The following is a 22,699-nucleotide window of genomic DNA, read 5'->3' as shown; positions in this document are numbered from 1 at the left end:
ACTGTTTGATTTTGGCTGAATTTACATGAGAATTAATACTTGTTAATATTGCATCTAATCCTGATGAAACTCCTCTCATCGGTGAAAGCATTTGGAAGCTGTCATGGAGAAAACTGGGGAAAAAAATGCTCCAATTGATCACCATAGCATGTCTGAAAACACTGTAGAGTAGCTTGCCTTTGTCTGTAGGCTAGTTGCTATTTTAAATTAGTTTAGTTTGGATTAACTTTGGGTTTTTTTGGCATGAGATGAGCATTTAAGAGGAAAAAGGGTGAGAGAGAAATTGTGATTTGGGATGGGGCAGAACTTCCTCACTACTCTAGTCTTGCAAAGTTCAGCTGGTCTGTATGACATTGCTGCTTGTTGGGACACAATTTCTGTAGCATAGCTCTGTGTGATCACGGAACCATATCTAAACAGTAATTGACTTTTAGTAGATGCACTTGATCCTAACATTTCAGAGACTGTCTTACTTACCCATATTACTGTTTTGACTTAGATTTTTCTTTATATTAATCCCCTGAACTAAATTGCTTGAAAAAGCATGTATTTTTTTTAAAGTCAATGTACAGTTTTTCTACAGTGAATAACAGATGCACCAAATCTAGCATACTACATGACTTGATGTGCTAGAGATTGGCGTGTAAATCAGAGTCTGAGTCTTCTGGGGAATATTTTCAAAGACACAAAGAGGAGATGGGTGCTGAACTTCCCCTGTGGCTTTGAATATCTACAATATTGTAGGACAGAGCTTGGAAATGTGTGATGAAGATTTTTGTTGATTTGTCTTTTTTCTCCCTTTGAACATTTTGTCATGCAAAAAAGAAAATCTGATTCTCCTTTAAGTGGTGTCCCTGTGAGTGTTCCACTTGGGTCTTGGTGCGTCCTTGCACCGGCGATCTGAGATTTTTGTCTAGCAGTGGCTTCCTGCGTCCGCATGTGCAGGTGTCGTCTCACACTGATTTTGTCCATTAGCTGCATGTGCAGTGTGGGTTCCCCTCAGTTCCTTTTCTGCCGTCCTCAGCGAAAGACATTTGCAGCCAGTGCTTTCTTTTCTGATTGCAAAAATAGAAATAGTATAGTTAGTTTATAGTTCATTATTAGTTGTAGTCAGTTTATAGTTAGTGTTCATTAGTAGTTCTTACAAAAAACACACACCCATTTTTTCCCCTCTGCTTTCTCCAAGTTTCTCAACCCTACCAGTCCTTCCTTCAAAATGCCAAACTCCCCTGGTTTTAAGAAATGGGATTCGTGCTGAGACTTGATGCCCACATCTGACGGGCATGCTTTGTGCATAAAATGTGTCAGTGAAGGCCATGTAGTTCAGAAGTGCCCATGCTGCTAGAACATAATGGCCAGAGCCAGAAAGGACAGAGAAATGAGACTGAAGAACCTCCTATGGGAGAAATTCCTTCAATCACTGGAATCTCAGTCTACTGAACCCGCCAAGTCTTTAACTCAGTGAAAAAGGGCTAATTCATCACCTCGAGGGTTTCCCATGTGTCCCGAGTCTCTCCAGCATGGTCTTTACCATTCACATCCATGCTGCCCATTTGCCAGTGCTGTCTACCTCTGGCACAGCGCAGAAGCACAAAATGGTACCTACAAAGAGGGCTGAGTTGGAACCGAAGGGGAAGTCCAGCTCCTCCTCACTGACCAGTACTGCTCCTCGCCTGGCACCAACAAACTCAGGCATGCCACCAGCACTGGTGCTGATGGACACCTTGGCACCGAGCCAACACTCTGGTTCCCATCAGTTGGAATCTAAGCATACCCTGGCGCTGGAGCCAAAGAAGATTTCTCATAAAATAGCTGACACCCAGCACAGAGTACCGCAGCCATGCACACTATTTCTTCTGGTGCCGAGTAACTCTTCACCTCTGCATTCTTCCAGAATCCTCAGCCTAGTCCGTACCAACAACCCGTGGAACATGTATCTTCTTCACCTACACCATCTTAACTGGGCATGGCACTGGTCAGGAAAGCAGGTTCTCTTTGCAGCACTCCTCACCAACGGGCTTAGCTACTTCCTGGTGTTCCTTACGGCACCAAACACCACTCTTCCCTGTGCATTAGCCATGGTTTAATCATCCCTGGCCTTATCCACCACAGGTATTCCAACCCCAATGGCCCCCTTGGGAGCCATGGAGCTAATACTGCTCCCATTCCTTGTACCATCACCGATCACGTGAGATGGCGGTATCAGCACCAGCGCATACTGTGATGCGTTCTCTGGCTACCACTGCACACTCCTCAGTATCTCATCCTCCACATTCACTTTCTGTAGCAACCCAGGCTGAGCCAATGGATGACAATGACATCTTATCTCACTCTGAGACAGTTCCTTCCCAGTGCCACAGTCTTCGTCTTCTCCAGATGAGGCTGTCTTTCCCTCATCCTCTCTTCCTCCAGACAACATGAAGCAGTTTCAGGACTTGTTTAAATGAGTAGCTCGGTTCCAGGATATTGCACTGCAGGGAGTACCAGAAAACCAACACAGATTACTGAAGATACTTTAACCAGTGACATCATCCAAAGTAGCATTACCAATCAATGAAGCCATTATGGAGCCATCAGAGGCATTCTGGCAAACACCAGCCTCTATCCCTCCCACAAATCGCAGCACAGGCAGAAAATACTTCAACCCAGCTAAAGGCATGGATTTTCTTTTTCTGCACACCTAACCAAATTCATTGATTGTGAACTCAGTCAATCATGGATCTAGACAACCTGGCTACGTCTACACTGGCATGATTTTACGAAAATGCTTTTAACGGAAAACTTTTCCGTTAAAAGCATTTTCGGAAAAGCACATCTAGATTGGCAGGATGCTTTTCTGCGAAAGCACTTTTTGCGGAAAAGTGTCCGTGGCCAATCTAGACGCGCTTTTCCGCAAAAAAGCCCCGATCGCCATTTTCGCAACGGGGGCTTTTTTGTGGAACACAGTACTGTGCTGTCTACACTGGCCCTTTTGCGCAAAAGTCTTTCGGAAAAAGACTTTTGCCTGAACGGGAGCAGCATAGTATTTCCGGAAAAGCACTGACGATCTTACATGAGATCGTCAGTGCTTTTCCGGAAATTCAAGCGGCCAGTGTAGACAGCTGGCAAGTTTTTCCGGAAAAGCGGCTGATTTTCCGGAAAAACTTGCCAGTCTAGATACAGCCCCCCAGTATAAGTCCACGCCACAGGACAAGGAGCACAAGAGGTTAAACATTTTTGGCGGAAAAGTTAATTCCTCTGCCACCATGCGAAGCCGGCATGGAGCCCAGCGCCGAAGAAGGTCCGCACCGACATGCACCGCCCGGTACTTCGGCACCTGACCGGCCCTCGGCACCGTCACCTCCACCATTATCGGGCCCAATCCCGGCACCGCCTACGTCGCACCGTACAACACCGACCGGGAGGCACGAATGGCACCTACCTACGGCCCAGAGCCGCACGTCCTTGGCACCGCCTTCTCCAGGATCTTCTATTCATTCAGTGAGGTCCCGCCGCTCTTCAGTCATCTCTCAATCCCTCAGTGAGATTGGCACCGAATCATGGAGCAGATTCTCCTCGCAGCGTTCTAGCCCGGAGCATAGACCTCCCTCTTGGCAGCCTGCGGTGGTTCAGTACGCATATCCTCCTCCTCCACACCCATATGCCCAGCAATATGCTTACCCACCACCGCCATACGCCACCCTATGGCAACCCTGGGAGTGGCATTCGAAAAAGGGCCACTATCGGGCACCTTCGACCATTTCTAGGCAGCCTCCTCCTGACATGTCTGCCGCCACACTTTCTGCCACCGAGCCAAACTCTCCAGCCCCCTCGGAAGCACATGTCTCTCTCTCTCTCTCTCTGAGGGAGTGACTAGGTTACCGCTTGATATCTCGTCCTCATCTCCGGACGAAGCAATCACACCAGAAGCTGCACCATCTGGGGATGACATTAAGAAATTTCAAGACCTTTTCAAAAGAGTGGCTATAACTCAACAAAGGGATCTCCGGAAGGTACAGGAGAAACAATATTTCCTTCTCCACACGACAACTACAGCTACCTCCCAGATTAGCCCTCCCCATGGAGGGGCTATTATGGACCTGGCCAATAACATCTGGCAAACTCCAGCATCCATCACTCCAACAAATAAAAGCGTAGGTCGTAAATACTTTATTGCTCCTAAAAATATCGACTTCCTCTTTACGCACCCACCTCCGAATTCCCTGGTGGTGGATTCAGTTCGACACAAGGGCAAACAACCCAATCTCAAGTCCACCCCACAGGATAAGGACCATAAAAAGATGGACGTTATGGGGCATAAAGTCTATTCATCAGCCACACTACTCTTGAGAGTTGCGAATTACACAGCTATGCTCGCAGACTACAGTCACGCCAACGACTCGAAATTACAGGATCTGCTCCAACACCTACCTGAGTACAAGAGGCCAACATTGCTTAACGTCATGCAGGAGGGTCACAACATTGCTCGTACTGCCCTACAGTCTGCCATGGATGTAGCAGACACCGCAGCTCGCGTGACAGCCTCTGCGGTGGTCCTCCGCAGGGCATCCTGGCTACAGGCATCTGGCGTATCCCCTCATAGATATCTGTAGGGCAGTGACGTGGTTGTTACGCCACACTTTTGCACAACATTATGTTCTGCAGCAGGAACCCATACCTACCACTACTTCAGCCAATGCGGTCCTTGCCTCTTCCCACATTTGACTCCAAGACACACTACCATGAGCGGTGGGTACTGCTAACTGGTCACCTGAGTGGAGCTCCCACAGGGACACCACTCGAAGGAGAAGAATTAGTTACTCACCCTGTCCAGTAAGGATGGTTCTTTGAGATGTGCCCCCAGTTGGTGCTCCACTATCTTTCCTTCTTCCCCTCAACTTGGAGTCCGTTAGAGGATTGCCAGGCAGCACATGCAGCTAACGGATGAAAATAGTGCAAGACGGTAGCTGCGTATGCATGACACAGGAAGGCACTGCTAGGCAAAAATCTCCAATCGCCGGCGCAAGGATGCACTGAGACCTGAGTCTCTATAGGGACATAGGTCTTGAAGAACCGTTGTTACTGCACAAGGTGAGTAACTTCTTCCATCCCATAAGATTCACTGCATAGTCCAGCACTAGTTGTTATACACAATATATTAGTTAAAAATGTGAAATCTTTTATTATTGTAAATTTAAGACTCAGCCTGTAGCTTTTCCTTCAGCTACTCATGCTGGGGTCTCTTAGGTAAAACTGGTTACTCTTTTTCAAACTATTCAATTTGAAAATACTTTTTCTTCTAGGTAAAAATAAAATGGAGAGCTCTGGCTTACCAAGGGGCTGTCTCCTTTATAAAACCCTCCAGGCTCAGATGCTGGACATGCTGGATATTGAGGGACTTTATCCTTTGTACAATAGAGTTGAACAGTACTTGGAAGAGTTTCCTGAGGAGAGGTAAGATTTCCATGCTGACTTCTGTACTCAGCTTGGGAAGGTATAATGCGATATTTTGAATTGCAGACTGGAAAGTGTCCGTTCATAGCGATTTGTCTTCTGGTTTTGATACCAATTCAGAGTGTTCCAAAACTTGCCAGAAGGGATGACACCACTGGTTCACTTTGTAGCGTTATGCCTACAGAGGGAACACATATATAGAGCTACAGGAGAAGGCTGTAAAATACCAATGTGATGTATTATTACCTTCATAGCTGGCCTTGTAAAATTGCAGATGTTAGCGACCATTAAGATGTTTAGCTCCATTTAAAAAGAAGCATCAGCCTTCTTATTTACATCTGATAAGTACTTTTTTTTCTCTAAACACACTGCCTTTTAATTTCACCACTTGTTCTGATATGCGACTTGGTATTAAGTAGGCATGTGAACATAGAACCGTGTAAATGGTTAACCAATAAGCCTGGGTTTATCGGTTAACGTTCACGGTTACATGCAGGCTCCCGACCTGCTTCTGGGGAGCCAGCTGCCACTCTGGGAGTCAGTGGGTGTCAGGAGCCAGCTTAAAAGCTATTGATGCAGAAAGGAAGAGCCTAATTTTTTGTAGCATGGCTAGGTGTATAGACACAATACAGCACTGTACAATATCGATTCCATCTCCTGCTGTTCCGGAATCATCTTTGTATCTAGAGACCTATTACGTTGCCCTGAGCTTAATGCTTTTCATTTTAGCATCTGGATTAGGAGTGGGGAATCTTTTTTGGGTCGCGGGCCACTGACCCACAAAAACATCAGTTGGGGGCCACACACAAGTAAGATGCAAGATGACACTCCCCCCATTCTCCTTGCACATCAGAGCCTAGGGGGTCCCTGGCTAGATTTTGTGCTCCAGTAGATTTTGTGGGTGGCAGGGGGCTGGAGCGCCAACGCGGGCTCCCCAATGCTGAGCCTCAGGGGCTGGATCCAGGCAAGCTGGGGGCTGCATCTGGCCCCCAGGCCTGAGGTTCCCCACCCCTGGTCTAGATATTGAATTTCTAACTTGACCTTTCATGTAATTCTGCACAATCAAACTTGGGGGCAATTTTCTGGTTGATGTGACTGTCTTCCTGTCTAGATTTCTTTTAGGGAAGAGAACCAAGACCCAGTTCAGATTTGTAAAGGTACAATTCCTAACAGATCATTTAGGGAAGAGTTCAGAGAAAAGTAGTTGGCACCTACTGCTTATTAGTGAAATCCTAAAGGTTTGGGAATCTCCAGCAATGGAGGCAGGGTGGGTAAAATTTTTCATTAAAATAAATCAAATTTAGATGTTTTTATTTAAATTATTTTGTAATTAAATACATATTTATTAAAAGCTATTTAAAATTAAATTTGAAATCAAGAGCCTATAGTAAGTCTCCCGTTGTAATCTTCAATCTTGTGAAAATGAGATACTGTTACAAATGTTGGTTGAAAATTGAGTTGTGACAATAGAAATAACTTTTAATGCATGAGCTATGCATTTCTATACTCCAGTAGTTATAGTTTCTGTATTCACAAAAACAAGTCACAGATATCCTCATCCACATCCACCAGCAGATATAAAGCAGATATCAGCAAATTTGCAGGGTTCTAGATACAAATTTTGTACCCACATGCATAGCTGAAAAAAAGAGCTGCAGATTTGCAGGACTCTAGTTATAGCAAGTGTTCCAGATATTTACAAATTAATTACTTCAGTTAATTTAAGGCTGACATTTATGTTTTCCTGTAAATATGAGTAATAATATCAGTAGATCAGGATACATTGTTTACACAGCTTAGCCAAGAAAGTGATCGATTAATGAGAAGAGAAAACAAGATCCTAGTCAATTTTTGATGGGGGGCTACTCCAAGATGTAGGAAAGTGGTTGAGGGTCGCGTTCTTCTATGATATCAATGGAGGAGGTGCGGAGTCCGGGGTGGAGATTGGGTGCAGTAGGGAGCTTGGGGTCAGGCAGGGGTTGTGGTGAGCCGAGATGTAAGCTTCCTGTCCTGGGCTGTGCGGCTTTCCCAGGAGTGGGGGCGGGACTCTCTCCACTGCACACCTTGTGGGCCATGTGGGTCAGTGCAAACCTTTCTGCCGACCACCATTTGTAACGGAAACTCACCATTAACTAAGTTATTACTCCTGAGGCATTTTGCTAGGGCTGCAGAGAGGGAGAATGGTTTAATTGAAATTATGAAACAGATTAAGCATTTTAACTTTCTCATGTTAGTTTATCAAAGTTCATTTTAAAGAAAGTCAAATATTAAATTCTGTCCAACACAAAACGTTTCAGTGTTTTCGTTCTTTATGGCAGGGGTGGGAGCCTTTTTTGAATCAGGCCACTGACCCACAGAAAAATCAATTGGGGACCGCACAAGTGAGAAGCAGAAAGCTCCTAACCCTCATTGATGTGGCCCCCAGTGGAGACACCTCACTCTTCTGGTGCTCCAGACCCCACGGGGTGAGGGGAAAAGACAGGAGGACTGAGGTTCAGGGCTTCCCATAGGCCAGTTTTACTTTTCTGGGGTTCCAGCGTTAGTGGATTTTTGGACCTGCTTAGTTTCTGGGGTTGGAACAAAAATGAGGGGCTCAGTGTGCGGAGAGGGCTGCCAGTGAGTGGGACAGGGCTGCAAGATCTGGGTGGGAGGTGGGGTGTACACCACCCAGTGCCTCCCCTCCCACTGCAGCTGTTGGGAGAGGCATGTCCTGCCCCGCCTCTCAGCCAACCAGTGCCGGGCAGGGCGGGGTCTCCTCCTGGCCACAGAAGAGCAGTTCACTGCGTGGCGGGAGGGCTGCGTGGAGCCCAGCAGGCAGTATTAGAGGAGCTGTGACTTGGGTAGGAGGGCTCAGATGGCGGCTGGGAGGCAGCAGAGGACTAGGTGGGGGGAGGGGGAAGGCTCTGTGGGCTGGGCTAGTGCTGGGGGACTCTGGAGGTGGGGAAGCTCTATGAGGTGGGGGGCTCTGGGATGTCTGGGGGACAGGGCTAGTAGTGGGAGGGCTACAAGAGCAGAGCTGGCATTGGGAGGCTATGGAGATGGGGCTAATATTGGGGGCTGGCACTGGAGGAGGCTCTGGGGGGGTTGGGGGCAGTGGGGCTCTGGAAATGGGGCTGGCACTGGGGCATTTGGGATTGGAGGCTGGCACTGGTGAGTCTGAGGGCAGGAGGCTGGCACTGGGGGGCTGGGTGCAGGGGACTTGGGACAGTGGCTGGCATTGGTGGGTAGTGGGGGGCTTTGGGAGGGTCGAGGTTAGGGATCCCAATGGGGGGCTTTGGGGATGGGTTCAGGGGGCAGTGGAGGGATGTTTGGGGGCTGCTCTCACCGCCAGCTGGTTGTTCAGGACCAATCTGAGCCCTTTCTCCTTCCTCAAAGTGCCCCCTATGTGCAGGGGGTGGGGCTGGTACTGGGGGTTTGGCATGGGGTGGGGTCCTGTCATGGTGCAGGAGTCTCCTGGACAATATTATCCGCATCCTCCCTTCACAAACCCCTTTGTGGAGAAGGGGCAAGGCAGGGCTGGCGTGGTGTGGGGGTGGGATGGGGTGCAGCTCTGGGCAGCGGTTGGCACATGCTGCCCTTTGGCATGTAGGGCTCCATATAGAGAAGGGGTTCTGTGGGGCAGAGCTAAGAAAAGTGCCCCCCCTCATCATTGTATGTGATGCAGGATGCAGTTGGCTTCCTGGCTTCCCCTTGGGGAGCCCTTTGGGGAACCTGGTTGCCAGAGCCCCTGGGCAGGGGCCGAAATCCACCCTGCAGCCCCTGCTAGCCCAGTCCTGGGTTTCCTTCTGTTCCATTGAGCCCTTTCTAGCTGAAGATCCCCAGGACTGCCAAGGACTTGTGTAGTTTGTGTTCTTAAAGAGACAGGCAAGCACTTTCCAGCCCCCCACCGTGAACAGCTAGCTTTGCAGAGGGCCCACAGATCCCAAGAACGCAGGGACCAGGCCAGTGGCAGGTGCTTTGCAGTAACTGAAGCGCTCATTTCCTGGCACCCCCACAACAGCCCAGCATTGCCACCCAGCTTTCAGCTTTGGTGCTCTGGTTGTTGGGCTTGTGTTGATTGTGTTGATGTTGAGCAGACTGTGAGGGACTCCAAGAAGATCTCACCAAACTGAGTGATTGGGCAACAAAATGGCAAATGAAATTTAATGTGGATAAGTGTAAAGTAATGCACATCGGGAAAAATAACCCCAACTATACGTACAATATGATGGGGGCTAATTTAGCTACGACAAATCAGGAAAGAGATCTTGGAGTTATCGTGGACAGTTCTCTGAAAACTTCCACACAGTGTGCAGCGGCGGTCAAAAAGGCAAATAGCATGTTAGGAATTATTAAGAAAGGGATAGAGAATAAGACCCAGAATATCTTACTGCCCCTGTATAAAACTATGGTACGCCCACATCTTGAATACTGTGTACAGATGTGTTCTCCTCACCTCAAAAAAGATATTTTGGTCTTGGAAAGGGTTCAGAAAAGGGCAACTAAAATGATTAGGGGTTTGGAACGGGTCCCATATGAGGAGAGGTTAAAGCGACTGGGACTTTTCAGTTTAGAGAAGAGGAGACTGAGGGGGGATATGATAGAGGTCTATAAAATCATGAGTGGTGTGGAGAGGGCTGATAAAGAAAAGTTATTTATTAGTTCCCTAAATAGAAGAACTAGAGGACACCAAATGAAATTAATGGGTAGCAGGTTTAAAACTAATAAAGTTCTTCTTCACGCAGCGTGTAGTCAACCTGTGGAACTCCTTGCCAGAGGAGGCTGTGAAGGCTAGAACTATAATAGAGTTTAAAGAGAAGCTAGATAATTTAATGGAGGTTAGATCCATAAAAGGCTATTAGCCAGGGGATAAAATGGTGTCCTTGGCCTCTGTTTGTCAGAGGCTGGAGAGGGATGGCAGGAGACAAATGCTTGATCATTGTCTTTGGTCCACCCTCTCTGGGGCACCTGGTGCTGGCCACTGTCGGTAGACAGGCTACTGGGCTAGATGGACCTTTGGTCTGACCCAGTACGGCCGTTCTTATGTTCTTATGATACCGTTTGCAGGCCTGAGTGTCCTCTCCTAGTTTCACGTCTGCATGCTGCTCTTTTGTTGAACTTGCAAACGCTCACGTGGAAGAATGCAGGCTGGGGGGGTCGGCCCCTGCTGGCAGTAGTGGGGCTTTGCAGCCACCAGGCCCCCATGGCCAAAGTGGGCAAAGTCTAGAAACTGCCCTAAATGACCCAGGCGTGGGGGGGGGGGGAGGGAGAGGAAGCATCTGTGCTCTCTGACAATTGTGCTAAATCTTTCTACTGCTTTGAATCCGCTAACTTCTTGGAGGCTTCTCTTTATACAAGGCTGGGCTAGCAGGGGCTGTGGGTCAGGCATATAAGGGGCACTGGCAGAGCTGGGGGGAGCCCAGGGCAGGTAGAGCAGCGGCTGTGGGTTGGGAGTGAGGCACCAGCAGAGCTGAGGCGAGCCCAGGACTATCATGAGCTATGAAAGCTATAAAGCCGCCATGAACGGCTGGCTTCAGCTTCGGCAGCCGCCTGCCATGTAACAAATTATGAATATGTGAATATGCAAATAAAATGTTACCAGTCCTCCAAAATGGGTTTGCCAGTCTGCGGTATAAAAAAGTTGGGAACCACTGCCTTAAAATGTATCACGGGGGTAGCCGTGTTAGTCTGAATCTGCAAGAACAACAAGAAGCCCTGTGGCGCCTTATAGACTAACAGATTTATTGGAGCATAAGCTATTATAGGCAAAGACATGTATCTGACAAAGAGGGTCTTTGCCCACGAAAGCTTATGCTCCAATAAATCTGTCAGTCTATAAGGTGCCACAGGACTCCTTGTTGTTCTTGCCTTAAAATGGTGACTTCCTTGTGTAATTTAGACACTAACCACAAGAGGGTTCTAGAGCTTCATTTGCCAAAAGTCTCTGGGTAGCTTCTTATACACTGAAATCTGAAATATTACAGGAATGGTGATCAACTTTAATATTGAGTCCTGTTAACAAATAACTGACAATTAATTTAAGTTGTCTACCTTTTCAAAAAGTTGATCTTGCATATTTTTTGAAGTATGCATACATTAAGCATTCCATTTCTACCTTCCTGTTTTTTGTCCTCTTTAGAAGTACATTACAGGTAGATGGACCTTACAATGAAGCATTTTATGAGAAACTTCTCGATCTTTCAACTGAAGACGATGGAACAGAAGCATTTGCTTTGACGAAGGTACCTTTCTTCAGCATGGGTGCTAAAGCTTTATTCTATATTTTATATAGAATTAGGCTTGGCAAAATCATTTTTTTAAAAATTGTTTTGGTGATTTTTTTTTAAAGCATTTAAAAATCTGTTAACTTCCACAGTTCATGCTACTATTTTAATTTTAATAAAGGAGTTAACTGTTCATAAATTCCTTACTCCTTTTTAAATCAGACTGTAGATTTAAGTGCATAGCTATTTCATATTAGTTGAAGAAAGTGTTTTTAAAGAAAGTTTCTTGGTGTTGGCCAATAATATATACTCATGCAAAGTAGTGTGTGTGAAGAGTGACCCTTTTGTAACATGTAGTGTAGAAAAAATGTTATAGTGAATATGCCTCAGACTTTTCAATGTAATGAGACCAGTATAATCTCCTCAACTCAATTCATTCTTAAATATACTTTGGCTTTGTCTCTGTGACTGAGTCCAGAAATACTCCTATTATAGAGATGACTTATCCTGTTTTTGCCTTGTGCATAGGTTCAGCAGTACAGAGTTGCAATGACAGCTAAAGACTGCTCCATCATGATTTCCCTTTCACCTTGTCTACAGGATGAGTGGTAAGGACAGCCAAAGGAAAAACACTTTCTATAGTTGATTTCAGTACAATAAACTTTAGGATGTTTTACTGTTGCTCAGCTGAGAATGGGAACACTAATCATGAAGCATTTTATGAGAAACTTCTGATAGTGGCTACTGGCCTCCCCCCCAGGGAATATAGACTAGTCCTCTAACCGATAAAACTTCATGAGGTTATTCGACTATTCAGTTAACCAATATTTAACATCCCTACTATGCAGTGCTATGACAGTTAGTTTGGAGGCTGAAATCCATTTCAAAGGCCTCATGTTGATGATATACCTTTAAGGATAAACAAGAATTACCTCAGTCATCATGACAAAAGACTTATGGTCTTATTCTGTGTCTTTGCATAGCTTTTGACATCCTTCTGAATATTAAGATGTATTCAGTTTCTTCTTAGAGTATTGGACAGAAGACATACTTGGTAGTGGCTGTATTTGTCTCGTATGTAGGAAAGTTGCTTTTGAAAACAGCCAATTTTAAAAGGTTGAGTGGCTGATCTAAAGCATAGCTACTTTGTTTTTTGCTCTTGTTTTGTCAAAAGTGGTCATTCATGAACAGGTGAAACTTTTGTTGCAACTCTGCAGCTTTAATAACTTAGTGTTCATGTGACTCTTCCGCAACACAACCCTAATCATCCCTTCAGTGAAGTCAAAGCTAATTTTCCATGTGGATTTGTGCTACTTTGGAGGTGAACGCTGAAGAAGATAATCTCTTCTCTACCGTATATACTCGAGTATAAGCCGACCCGAATATAAGCCGAGGCACCTAATTTTACCACAAAGAACTGGGAAAAAATATTGACTCGAGTATAAGCCTAGGGTAGGAAATGAGGCAGCTACTGGTAAATGTAAAAAATGAAGATAGATACCAATAAAATTACATGAATATCTCCCTCCCCTTTAAACCAACCTAGAAACATACATTTAAAGTGGTGGAAACACCCTATTCCAGGGGTTATGCTCCTCTTGTAAGACTCAGAAAGGTATGTTGATACAGAGCTTCTAAGGTAATGAAAGAGGACAGTGGGTCTTGGAGAAAAAGGCAATTGGGGGCTTATGAAGAGGAAAAAAGCACATTCAGGTTGTGCCGGGAAGCACACATTTATGAAAGAAAAGAGGACTGATGTTCAAGGAAGTGCAGAGTAATCAATGGGAAAGATCGAGTGTCTGTGGGTATAGAAATAGAAATTTGCAACTATAGCAGGACATGAGTTTGCCTAAGATACATGCGGAGCTTCCCAAGACTCAGCCAGTGAGAATTCAGGGTGTCTCCCCCACCCCATCATCAGCTAGCTTTTCTCTGACTGGTCCTGCAGTTGAACAAGACCCCTCTTCTGAAAAAGCCTGCCCCTCTTTTTTTCCTCTTGCCAAGCTGCTAGTCTGCTATGATCCCCTGAGTTTAACACTTGGTTTCTTGGTTCTTTTGTTTTGGGGATTGTCCACTCCTTAACCTGAGCCCCCTGTAGTAACTTAGTGGGCCGGCAGAGGCTCCGAGCGCCCCGCGCAGCGACGGCCCCCGACACACGGAGCCCAGCCCGCTCCCGGCAGCGCCCCCCGCCCCGAGCGCCTCAGTTACCGGGGCCGGAGCTCCGGGCTCACGCGGCTAGACCCGGCCGGCGGCAGAGACACGCTGAGCCCGCCCGCCTCAGTTCTCGAGACGCTGACTCGAGTATAAGCCGAGGGGGGCATTTTTCAGCACAAAAAATGTGCTGAAAAACTTGGCTTATACTCGAGTATATACGGTAACCTATATATTTTTTTTCTTTTGTTCTGAAGACAAAATCTCCCCTTGAAACCTTTAACTTGGATTTCATAGATCACATAAGGGACTTATTTTCTTATTTTAAGAAAATTATTTTATCTGATTTAAGATGTATTTTTAACACAGGAATGCTAGCTCTAATAGGCAGAAGGCAGTTTTATTTACTCAGGCCAGGTTAATATTGAACAAAATAGGTTTCATACAGAGGAAGAATAATTTAGTGTGTGTGTGTGTGTGTGTGTGTGTGTGTGTGTATATATATATATATATATATATATATATATATATATATATATATATATATATATATATATATAAAACCATGAAGTTGTACTGTGCCTACTCATGCTTTTGTTTATGCAAGTGATGGTTGTTTTAGGATGAAATTCATGCAATACTTTTGACAAATTTCATTTGGAAAAGTAAATCTTACTGCTAAACCACCAGTTGAGGTTCATTTAACAGTTCTAATATTAGAGCAATTTAGGAAGGTTTGGCTTTGATTGGTGTGGAAACTAACAGGGAAAGAATTGGCATGTGTATGTAAATTGCTTATTCATTCTTGTTCCCACACAACTTTGGACTGGAAAAACTGCACCTGAGTAAAGGATGAATTCTGTCTGCTTTTAAAAGCTTCATCAGTGGAAGTCCTAATTTTCTGGTTTACAATGACTAATTAATATAGAGACAATGGTAATATACTGTGTGTGAGTGTTACATGTAAAGTAGAGTTGTTTTTGATGGAATCTTAGATGAAGTCACCAAACTTTGAGTTTCTACTAGGAGGGTAAGTGGTTTGTTTGCCGTAACAAATTATCTTGTAACATTCCATTGGTCTTTTTCAGCTCTGCTCAAAGGCCCAAGGTTGTGGCATCCAAATCCAGATTCACCTTTTCGGTCTCTGTCCTGGACCTAGATCTTAAGCCATATGAAAGCATTCCTCATCAGTACACACTTGATGGCAAGATAGTAAACTATTATCTGAAGAATGTACAGGCCAAAGATGATCCAATGATGTCAAATCTGTTCAAGGAGAATGAAGACTGCACATTAGTTCTCCATAAAGTGTAACTGTTTCTTTAAGGTTAGGGTTGAAAGTGAAGGGTTAGTGAAATGTAGTTACATTGATTTTCTGTTGTGTTCAGTGCATTTTCCAGCTGTGAATGTGGTTTTTTTTTTTTGTGTTTTGTTTTTGTTTTTTGCTTTAAGAAAAATATTTTAATTGCTATGCCTTTCAAAGACATGGCATAGCACTAAAAAACCCATCATATATACCTACACCTAATCTGAAGGAATGTGTTCAATATTACAGAACAGATGTGTGTCATGCCTTGCAACAATATGACAGTTCAACTTGAGGTTTAAGTTCATATTCTTAATACTGAATGAAATATTCTGGATTAATTCTCATTCATCCTTCAATGCAGAGTTAGGAATTTGCAGATACATTGCACTAATATAGAAATCCGGATAATTAACATGAGAAGTGAAGGGTGGCCCCTAGTACCTTGTGCATTTTAACACTCATATGTTTAGATATGAGGGGGAAAAAAACACCCTACATTGATTAAGCCAAAATTCAAATTAAGCCACACTGAGCACATTAAAAATTCACTAAACTAACTTCAAAATAAATTGTTACCCATGTAGAAAACACAACACACTACTGAATTGTATAATTGCTCTTTTGTGCTGGCTAGGTAGAGCTCCTAGGTCAGTGCAAATCCATTGTAAGCATTAGAAAGTGAAACCGAGAACTCTAGCCTATGCTTTCAACAGCGTTGTGATCAGTCTGAGAAGATTTCTGTAACTATTTGTGTAACAAAGTAGAAAGTTATAATGAGGGATAAGGGTTAGGAATTTTACTAGGGATCCAGCCTTGATATTTTTTTTTGCTGGTTGAACATATCAGGTTTTGATCCCATGGTCCACACACAGCTAAATTAGTGAATCGGGAACCAGCTCTTTCCTAAGTCAAACTTGTATAGGAATTGTATACTCAGTTTTTGTCTATATGATTTTGGACTTAAATCAGATACGCTTCTCAGCTTTTTGTGCATTAAATAGCAGCTAGTACAGGCAGCTACTTTCAGGCTTGCTCTTAAATCAGGTGGGCTGCAATGACAGATTCTTGAGGAAAGGGTTGACTTTTGAGTGGCTTATCTTGTAAAGTTCATTGTAGGTTGTGACTTTTTCTTTGCTGATAACTTTGTACCAACAGTTGACAGTGGCTTTAGTTTATGTAGTAACAGGTTAAACTTGTTTTGCCAAGCTGGAGATATGATTTTTGTGGATGAGGTGCTTTGTGCCGTTTAAAAGTGAAAACATCACCTAGATCAAAAACATGGGCATGAAGCTATGTATTCAGACAAGTGGGTATTGTGGTATAATGAACTACAGGTTCTCTTTTAGCTGTTAAAAAGCTTTCTTTACGGTTCTCTGGGGCTTTTATGCACTAAGAATGTACAAGGAGATGTTACCCAAAGCCCATCTTGAAATGCTGCTATCTGTACCAGTACATACGAACATACATACTGTATAAGTTTCAAAATATGGACCCTCATCATCACTTCCCTTTATCAAACAGAGTAGATTTATATTGGGAGCTTGAAGCTAATGTGTTTAACTCAGCTTCTTCAGAGTATTGGCTTTCATAAAAAGTGTAGCCACGTTCATTGGCAGGACCCAATGTACAATTCTGTGAAACCCTGATCTGTTTCACAGTTGAGCCCAGAGTGGTGATATTTGCAATAAACTTCTTTATATACAGCAATATTGCATAACACTTAGATATAGCAGAGCAAGGTAACATGGTTCACTTCTATCACCAGTTAGTAATGTGCTTTCCTAAGGTGCAGTTGTTTGCTTTTTTAGATTAGACTTCTTATATCCACATTAATCTGACACCATTGTTGATTTATTGCAATCTGCTGTGTGGCTAGTTCTAGTATGTTGTAATACTATCCTGTGAGGAGAGGATTACAAGAAAAAAATCACACTTCATGCAAAGGGGCTCTGGTCAGTTTTAGTCTAAATGAGGAGCTATGCACAGCAGGAACAAAACTTACTGTGGTCAAATTTATGCTGTAATTTCCACTCTTGATGGATGTACTCATGATAATTGTTTCAAGTTAGAGGTGGGCAGCATCTAGCTATAGTTTGCTGTCATATATACTTTAAAGAGGAAACTGGCTGGCACAAAAACACAATAGATAATACAAAATGAGTACTATAGTACTATTTTACCTGCTTAATAGCAGACCCCTAAAACAACCTTTTTTATGGCTAAGATGACATTTGAAATAAATTGTAGTCTGTCAGCATTTAACTCTTACTTTTGCTTAGCTGCATGCGTATCCTGTGGGGTAGGAATACTGAATCAAGACACCAAATGGATGCTTCAGTTCACTTATTCCTTGTCAAGACAGACGGGGGTGGGGGAGAAGAACTATAAGGGACAGAATAGGATGATAGCTTATCAGTCATTAACAGAGAGTTAATCTGAAGTCTACCAGCTCTATGTTAATGTAAATCTGTGTACACTGCTTGTTCTGTCAAAATGTACGTCAAATATTTCTACATCCATACTTACAGAATCATGCACTTGAGTTTGCAAAAGAACTCTTCATTGATACTACGTTGTGAGAGTGTGCAAAGTTTACATAAATTATAGGGTTTTGGGGGCTCCCCCAAGCACAGAAACATGTATACAAGTACACATTAAGGTACTAGTGATTCAATTTTGAGCTTCCCTACTGTGACTTTCCCAAGGTTGTTTAAAGGCCTCCAAAAGTAAAATGGGGTGGTCACTTAACTGCATGGAAACAGGATGGCTATTGCAGTACTTTTTAAAGAACCAGTGCAAAATTTATTATGTTCCCTTCCCCTACTGCTCCCGCCCCCCCCAAATGTATTGCTTTCTTCTGTGAGAAATGTTACACATTTACAAGCAAGTGCATACTAAAATATCTGAAAGGAGCATAATGAGGTTGCACGAAATATCTTGAAGCCCCTTTACATGGCGCATTCCATGAACAAATATGATGTTTCAAGTTGACAATACTACTGGTCTGCCAGCATTATGACAATGCCAACTTTCGGTGCTTTGAAACCAAACCAGTCATTAATGTCTAACCCTTTGTGAAAGTAGTAATGTCTAGTCCACAGCCACATTATAGAGGAAGCAGCAGTTGTACTGTTTCACTAACATTCACAAAATCTATTCTAGCCTGTTTTTCACACACTTTAATTTGGTTTGATTGGTCATGTATTTTTGTACTTCTATCTTAATTGAGCAGAAGGAATATTTAAATACAACTTCAGTTTATTTCAATGTCTGTTTTAAAATCACTGTACTTTTTGTATAGAGCTGTGAAATGAAACTTCCACTTTTTATTGACTTGAATCCGACAGCATATATTCCTGTAACATGTTCTAGAAAATGTTAAGGAAAGAAAAACCACTCTGGTACATTCAGAAAGTTAAATTTATAATTAAATTCACTCTGTAATTATTTTATTTGGCATTTTTGTATTTAAATGGCTGTATTTATTTTTCATGTCATGACAATTTATATATAACGTGCCATAATTGTACAGATAGCATGTTTTATGGGTATGGTTTTTAAATGGAAAATAACTTAATGTTTATATGCAATAAAATTATAGACTGCATAACACAATATCATAATTAAAATAATTTCCAAATTTCTACCAGGGATAAGTAAGTGGTTTTCATTTCTCCATGCTAACTGATTGGATCAGATTTTCAATGGAGGCCTCAATCCCCAGCAAATGGAGCATACTTCTGAAGCACTGGGGTCCATTTTCAACAGTTGTCACCTTATCCTCCAAGGCTGCGAGAGAAAAGAAGAGATTAAAGCCCTAACCATAACAAGTGTACAGGGCATAAAAACAGTGCTGGGCTCGTGATTTTTAGGAAAAAGTGACTGGCATAAACAAATGTAAACTGTCAGGCAGCTCGACTTAGGAAGAGGTAAGTTCTACAATTTGCCACTTAATCATTTGAATAAGGGGTTTGAAGCTGTCACTTTTTCTACACTGGGGGTGGTGCCCCCTGCTTGCTATATGCACCAACACTCTCTGTGAGTAGGCAGATCCAGCTCTCCCCCTGGGCCCATAGCCAGCCGTGGCCTCTCGCTCCCGCCCTCCCTCCCCTGCCCAGGGCAAAGGGCACATGATGTGTGAGGAAAGTGAGGGAGGCCACATGGTTCTGGTCACTGGGGAGTAAGGAGGCTGTGGGATGCACAGTAACGTGATGTCACTCATTCCATAGGAATAGCTTTTTATATATAGAAAGAGATTAGCCTAATCAAGATTAAGCTTGGAATAATATGTACCCAGTTGTTTGCCTCTGTCTTTACAAAAAACAGTTGGTTATGCCCAAGCTTTAGAATAGCAGTGGAATTTAACCAAGTGGAATTTTTTTTAATTTAATACCCTTAGAAGAAAAAGGATAAAGCCAAGGGTTTCTGAACTTCTTGCTTTGCAGTTAGGGGTCACAGCTGAATGCTTCATCAGTACGAAACATGACAATTTCTTATTAACAGAATAAACATAGCCTATGGCAGCTGCAGCATCACCTCACACATCCTGAAACCCACTACAGAGCCTGATAGCATATTAGTGAAGTTTCAGGACAGCTGTTACAAGCCTAGCCTCTATCAGCTGAGCTGCTGTCACAAATAGATTTATTAGCTTCTGCCTACTTTAGAAGAGGGGTCCTGTTTAAGGCTCAAGGAGTAAAATTGAACTCAGCAGTCAGTCAATATGGAAACATATTCCATGTAGAATTAAGGAAGAGGAAGTAGTACTGTAACCCATTATGCTCATTAAATAAACACCTGTTTATAAATCAGACTGCCTTTGACAGTTAAACACAAAACAGGTCAATGTAATAGTTTGGAATGTGTCTCTAATGAGACACACTCTAGTGGACTATAAAATGGGTAGCAGGGAGAACAGTGTACTTCTGTTGGTTTACTGACATTTTTACTGTGCCTTGCAATACACAATAATGCCCCTAAACTTGTTAGTGGCTGACATTTTTTCCCAACTGAAATTTGGGATGAGAGCAAGCAAAACTAATTAAAGGGAAGTTATTTATTAGGGAAGTTAAAGTAGCATAGTGCCTGGGCACACACAAAACCAACCAACCAACCAAACACTTGTTTCAACGAGCTTGACCAACATTTTTTTTGGAAGGGAGGTCTGGCTGTGAAATGTTCAGACTCTAGGTTAACAAAATTCATTCTTTGCCTGAGCTGTCATTACTTTCAAAAAGCGTTACAATTACATTCCGAGCACATTTTTTAATGGGGAGCAATTAGTCTATATAGATTTATACTTCTTGGGCTGATATAACAGAATTGATTTCAAAAACATTCCTAATGAAATGCCAACTCTTTCATTTCTGCTGCTACTTCTACAAAATACCAGTCAAAACAGCTCCTGCTAGATCAGCCACATTCCTCAAACTCTGACATACTGTGAGTAACATGCTCTGTATTGTCCATAAAACCCAGGGCACAACTGTTTAAAGTCAGTGATAAGGAAAACAGATTTAAAATATACAACACTGACATTACCTTGTGCTGGTATTCTAGGCAGAAGATCCAGGACAGGTGTAACTCTCCCTTCTTCATCCACATAAATTTTCCAAACAATTATTAACTCAAACCTGTATTATGCATATTGGGAAGCCCTTTATTAAATAATGCACAATAGTTGCTTGTATTTTTCTAAGCTAAAGTTTTCTTGACTGAACAAATGCATGCTACCTAGGCAGACATGAAGTACTTACATTTACATTAAAATCTTATACTTTTACTAGCTGCAGCAGAGTAATATCTTGCAGTGTGTGATATTCCCCATACAATATTGGAGAGCAGCTCTACTCATTAATAAACTTTCACAAAGGTCAAAAGCGTGACTATGCCTGCCCACAGACCAGATTCTATTTTTTTACTCTCAGGGTATGTCTACACTTGCACCCTAGTTCGAACTAGGAATGCAAATGTAGGCATTTGAAATAGTCAATGAAGTGGGGATTTAAATATCCTGCGCTTCATTAGCATGATCTCAGCGGTGCATTACTCTGATCAACAGCTGTTTCGAAAGTGAAAGTACATGCTGGGATGCGTTAGTGCAAACCAAACCCCTTGAGGAGTTTGAGGAGGGATCTTTTGATACTTTCGAAAAAGAGAGTCTAGACTACAACCAGTACTTTTGAAAAAACAAGCCTTTTTTTGAAAGAGAGCACCCAGGCAACCTGGATGCTCTCTTTTGAAAAAGCACAGTTTGCATTACATAGTGCCTTTTTTCGAAAGAGCACTTTTGAAAAAGCGTTATTCCTCGTAAAACGAGGTTTTCTGTGCTCGAAAAAACAGCCGCGTTCTTTTGATTTACTTTTGAAAGAACGTGGCAGCAGTCTAGATGCAGGGGAAGTTTATTCAAAAAAGGCCACTTTAGACTACAGGGTTGTTTTTGGTTTTTTTTAGACACACATTGAGTTACCAGCCTGCAATACATTCTAAAACATTTGCTACTATGAAAAATCAAAACATGCCAAAAGTCCGAGCAGCTACGGTGCTAGTCTCTGAAGAGGAAATGTTTCTCCAATCAAATTTCAATTTGAAATAAATACTTGCAATTGGTTGACCTTGTACAAACACACTGGACTTGACTATTATATGTAAGTGCTATTTGTTGTTTTCATTCATCTCAAAGTACTACACTGGGACACAGACAGATTTTTCTACTTCCCATAAGGCTTGTGGCTAGAACTACAGCAGAGATTAAAATCATATTTAAGCCTACTGTAAAAAGAACACATATTGAAAATTACAGCACTTCTAGGAAGGCCCAGAAAAGTTAAAGTTGAAGTTTAAGCACCAGTTCTGGTAGTTGATCACCCTTTTATTAATTCATTAAATAGAAAAGCATTTAGCAATATGGAATTCAGACTTGGTGCCCCTTTTACAGTGTTGTAATTTCTTAGAGGCACAAATTATAGTGCAAAGTATGTTATTTGCTAAAATGTGGAGTATGCTAAGTTAACAATTAATTAAATCCATGAGAACAGAACTGATTTGCTATGAAAGCTAATATTTCACAACGTTATTTTCAGAATAAAAATTCTAACCCTAGACTTCCTTTTCTAAGCCTGATGATGTTTGTTTATAGCTTCATCCTCATTCTATAATCACATTCTGAGAGTAGTTAATTTGCATACTGCTTAGGGCTGAGAACTAGGCTCCGTTGTCCATAACATCTAGTATTTTGGGCACTATAAGTGAATTTTGAGGATGTGTTCTTAATATAATGACAAAGGAAATTTCACATCATAGGTACAATTAGTAGTCAGGGGGGGAGGGTCCCTCCTTATCTGACCAGTGCATCCATATCTCCTACATATAATTAGTGACTGAGATTTTGTTACTTTAAACTACGTTTGTATAGAATACATTGAGATAGAACAGGGGAAATTATGTGCATAAGTCATAGACCGTATTGTAGAAACTGTAGAAACCATTTCATATGAAGTGGCTTCTAGCTAAATATAACAGAAGCCACTTAAGTTTCTCGCTTCTGTACGTACACTAGAAAGTTAACTGACCTTCACCAATGTGAGAAAGGCCAGGAGGATGG

At 42.7% G+C, this 22,699-nt stretch overlaps 2 protein-coding genes and 1 long non-coding RNA gene across 6 annotated transcripts in view; 1 reads left to right on the top strand and 2 right to left on the bottom strand.

Annotated features, from left to right (window-relative positions):
• IPPK (inositol-pentakisphosphate 2-kinase) overlaps window positions 1–18,740 on the top strand; it is a 91,211-nt gene extending 72,471 nt beyond the window's left edge. For both annotated transcript variants that reach the window (XM_075939712.1, XM_075939711.1), the window contains 4 exons: window positions 5,283–5,433; window positions 11,552–11,654; window positions 12,165–12,244; window positions 14,876–18,740. In XM_075939712.1, the coding sequence (XP_075795827.1) occupies window positions 5,283–5,433; window positions 11,552–11,654; window positions 12,165–12,244; window positions 14,876–15,101 (560 nt within the window). In that variant the 3' untranslated portion in view covers window positions 15,102–18,740. The remainder of the gene's footprint in view (window positions 1–5,282; window positions 5,434–11,551; window positions 11,655–12,164; window positions 12,245–14,875) is intronic.
• LOC142830999 (uncharacterized) lies at window positions 2,332–5,197 on the bottom strand. Its single transcript, XR_012906585.1, has 2 exons — window positions 3,422–5,197; window positions 2,332–2,471 (listed from the first exon to the last, which is right to left on the bottom strand). It is a non-coding gene; the product is annotated as an uncharacterized LOC142830999 (long non-coding RNA).
• The window catches only part of CENPP (centromere protein P), a 296,833-nt gene continuing 292,645 nt past the window's right edge, over window positions 18,512–22,699 (bottom strand). For all 3 annotated transcript variants that reach the window (XM_075939714.1, XM_006127564.4, XM_075939713.1), the window contains exons 8-9: window positions 20,638–20,729; window positions 18,512–18,885 (exon numbers count right to left, since the gene is read on the bottom strand). In XM_075939714.1, coding sequence (XP_075795829.1) covers window positions 18,764–18,885; window positions 20,638–20,729 — 214 coding nt within the window. In that variant the 3' untranslated portion in view covers window positions 18,512–18,763. The remainder of the gene's footprint in view (window positions 18,886–20,637; window positions 20,730–22,699) is intronic.

The sequence above is a fragment of the Pelodiscus sinensis genome, chromosome 11 (assembly GCF_049634645.1).
Source record: "Pelodiscus sinensis isolate JC-2024 chromosome 11, ASM4963464v1, whole genome shotgun sequence".
Taxonomy (NCBI): Eukaryota; Metazoa; Chordata; order Testudines; family Trionychidae; genus Pelodiscus; species Pelodiscus sinensis.
This window is presented reverse-complemented; position numbering and strand designations above follow the sequence as displayed.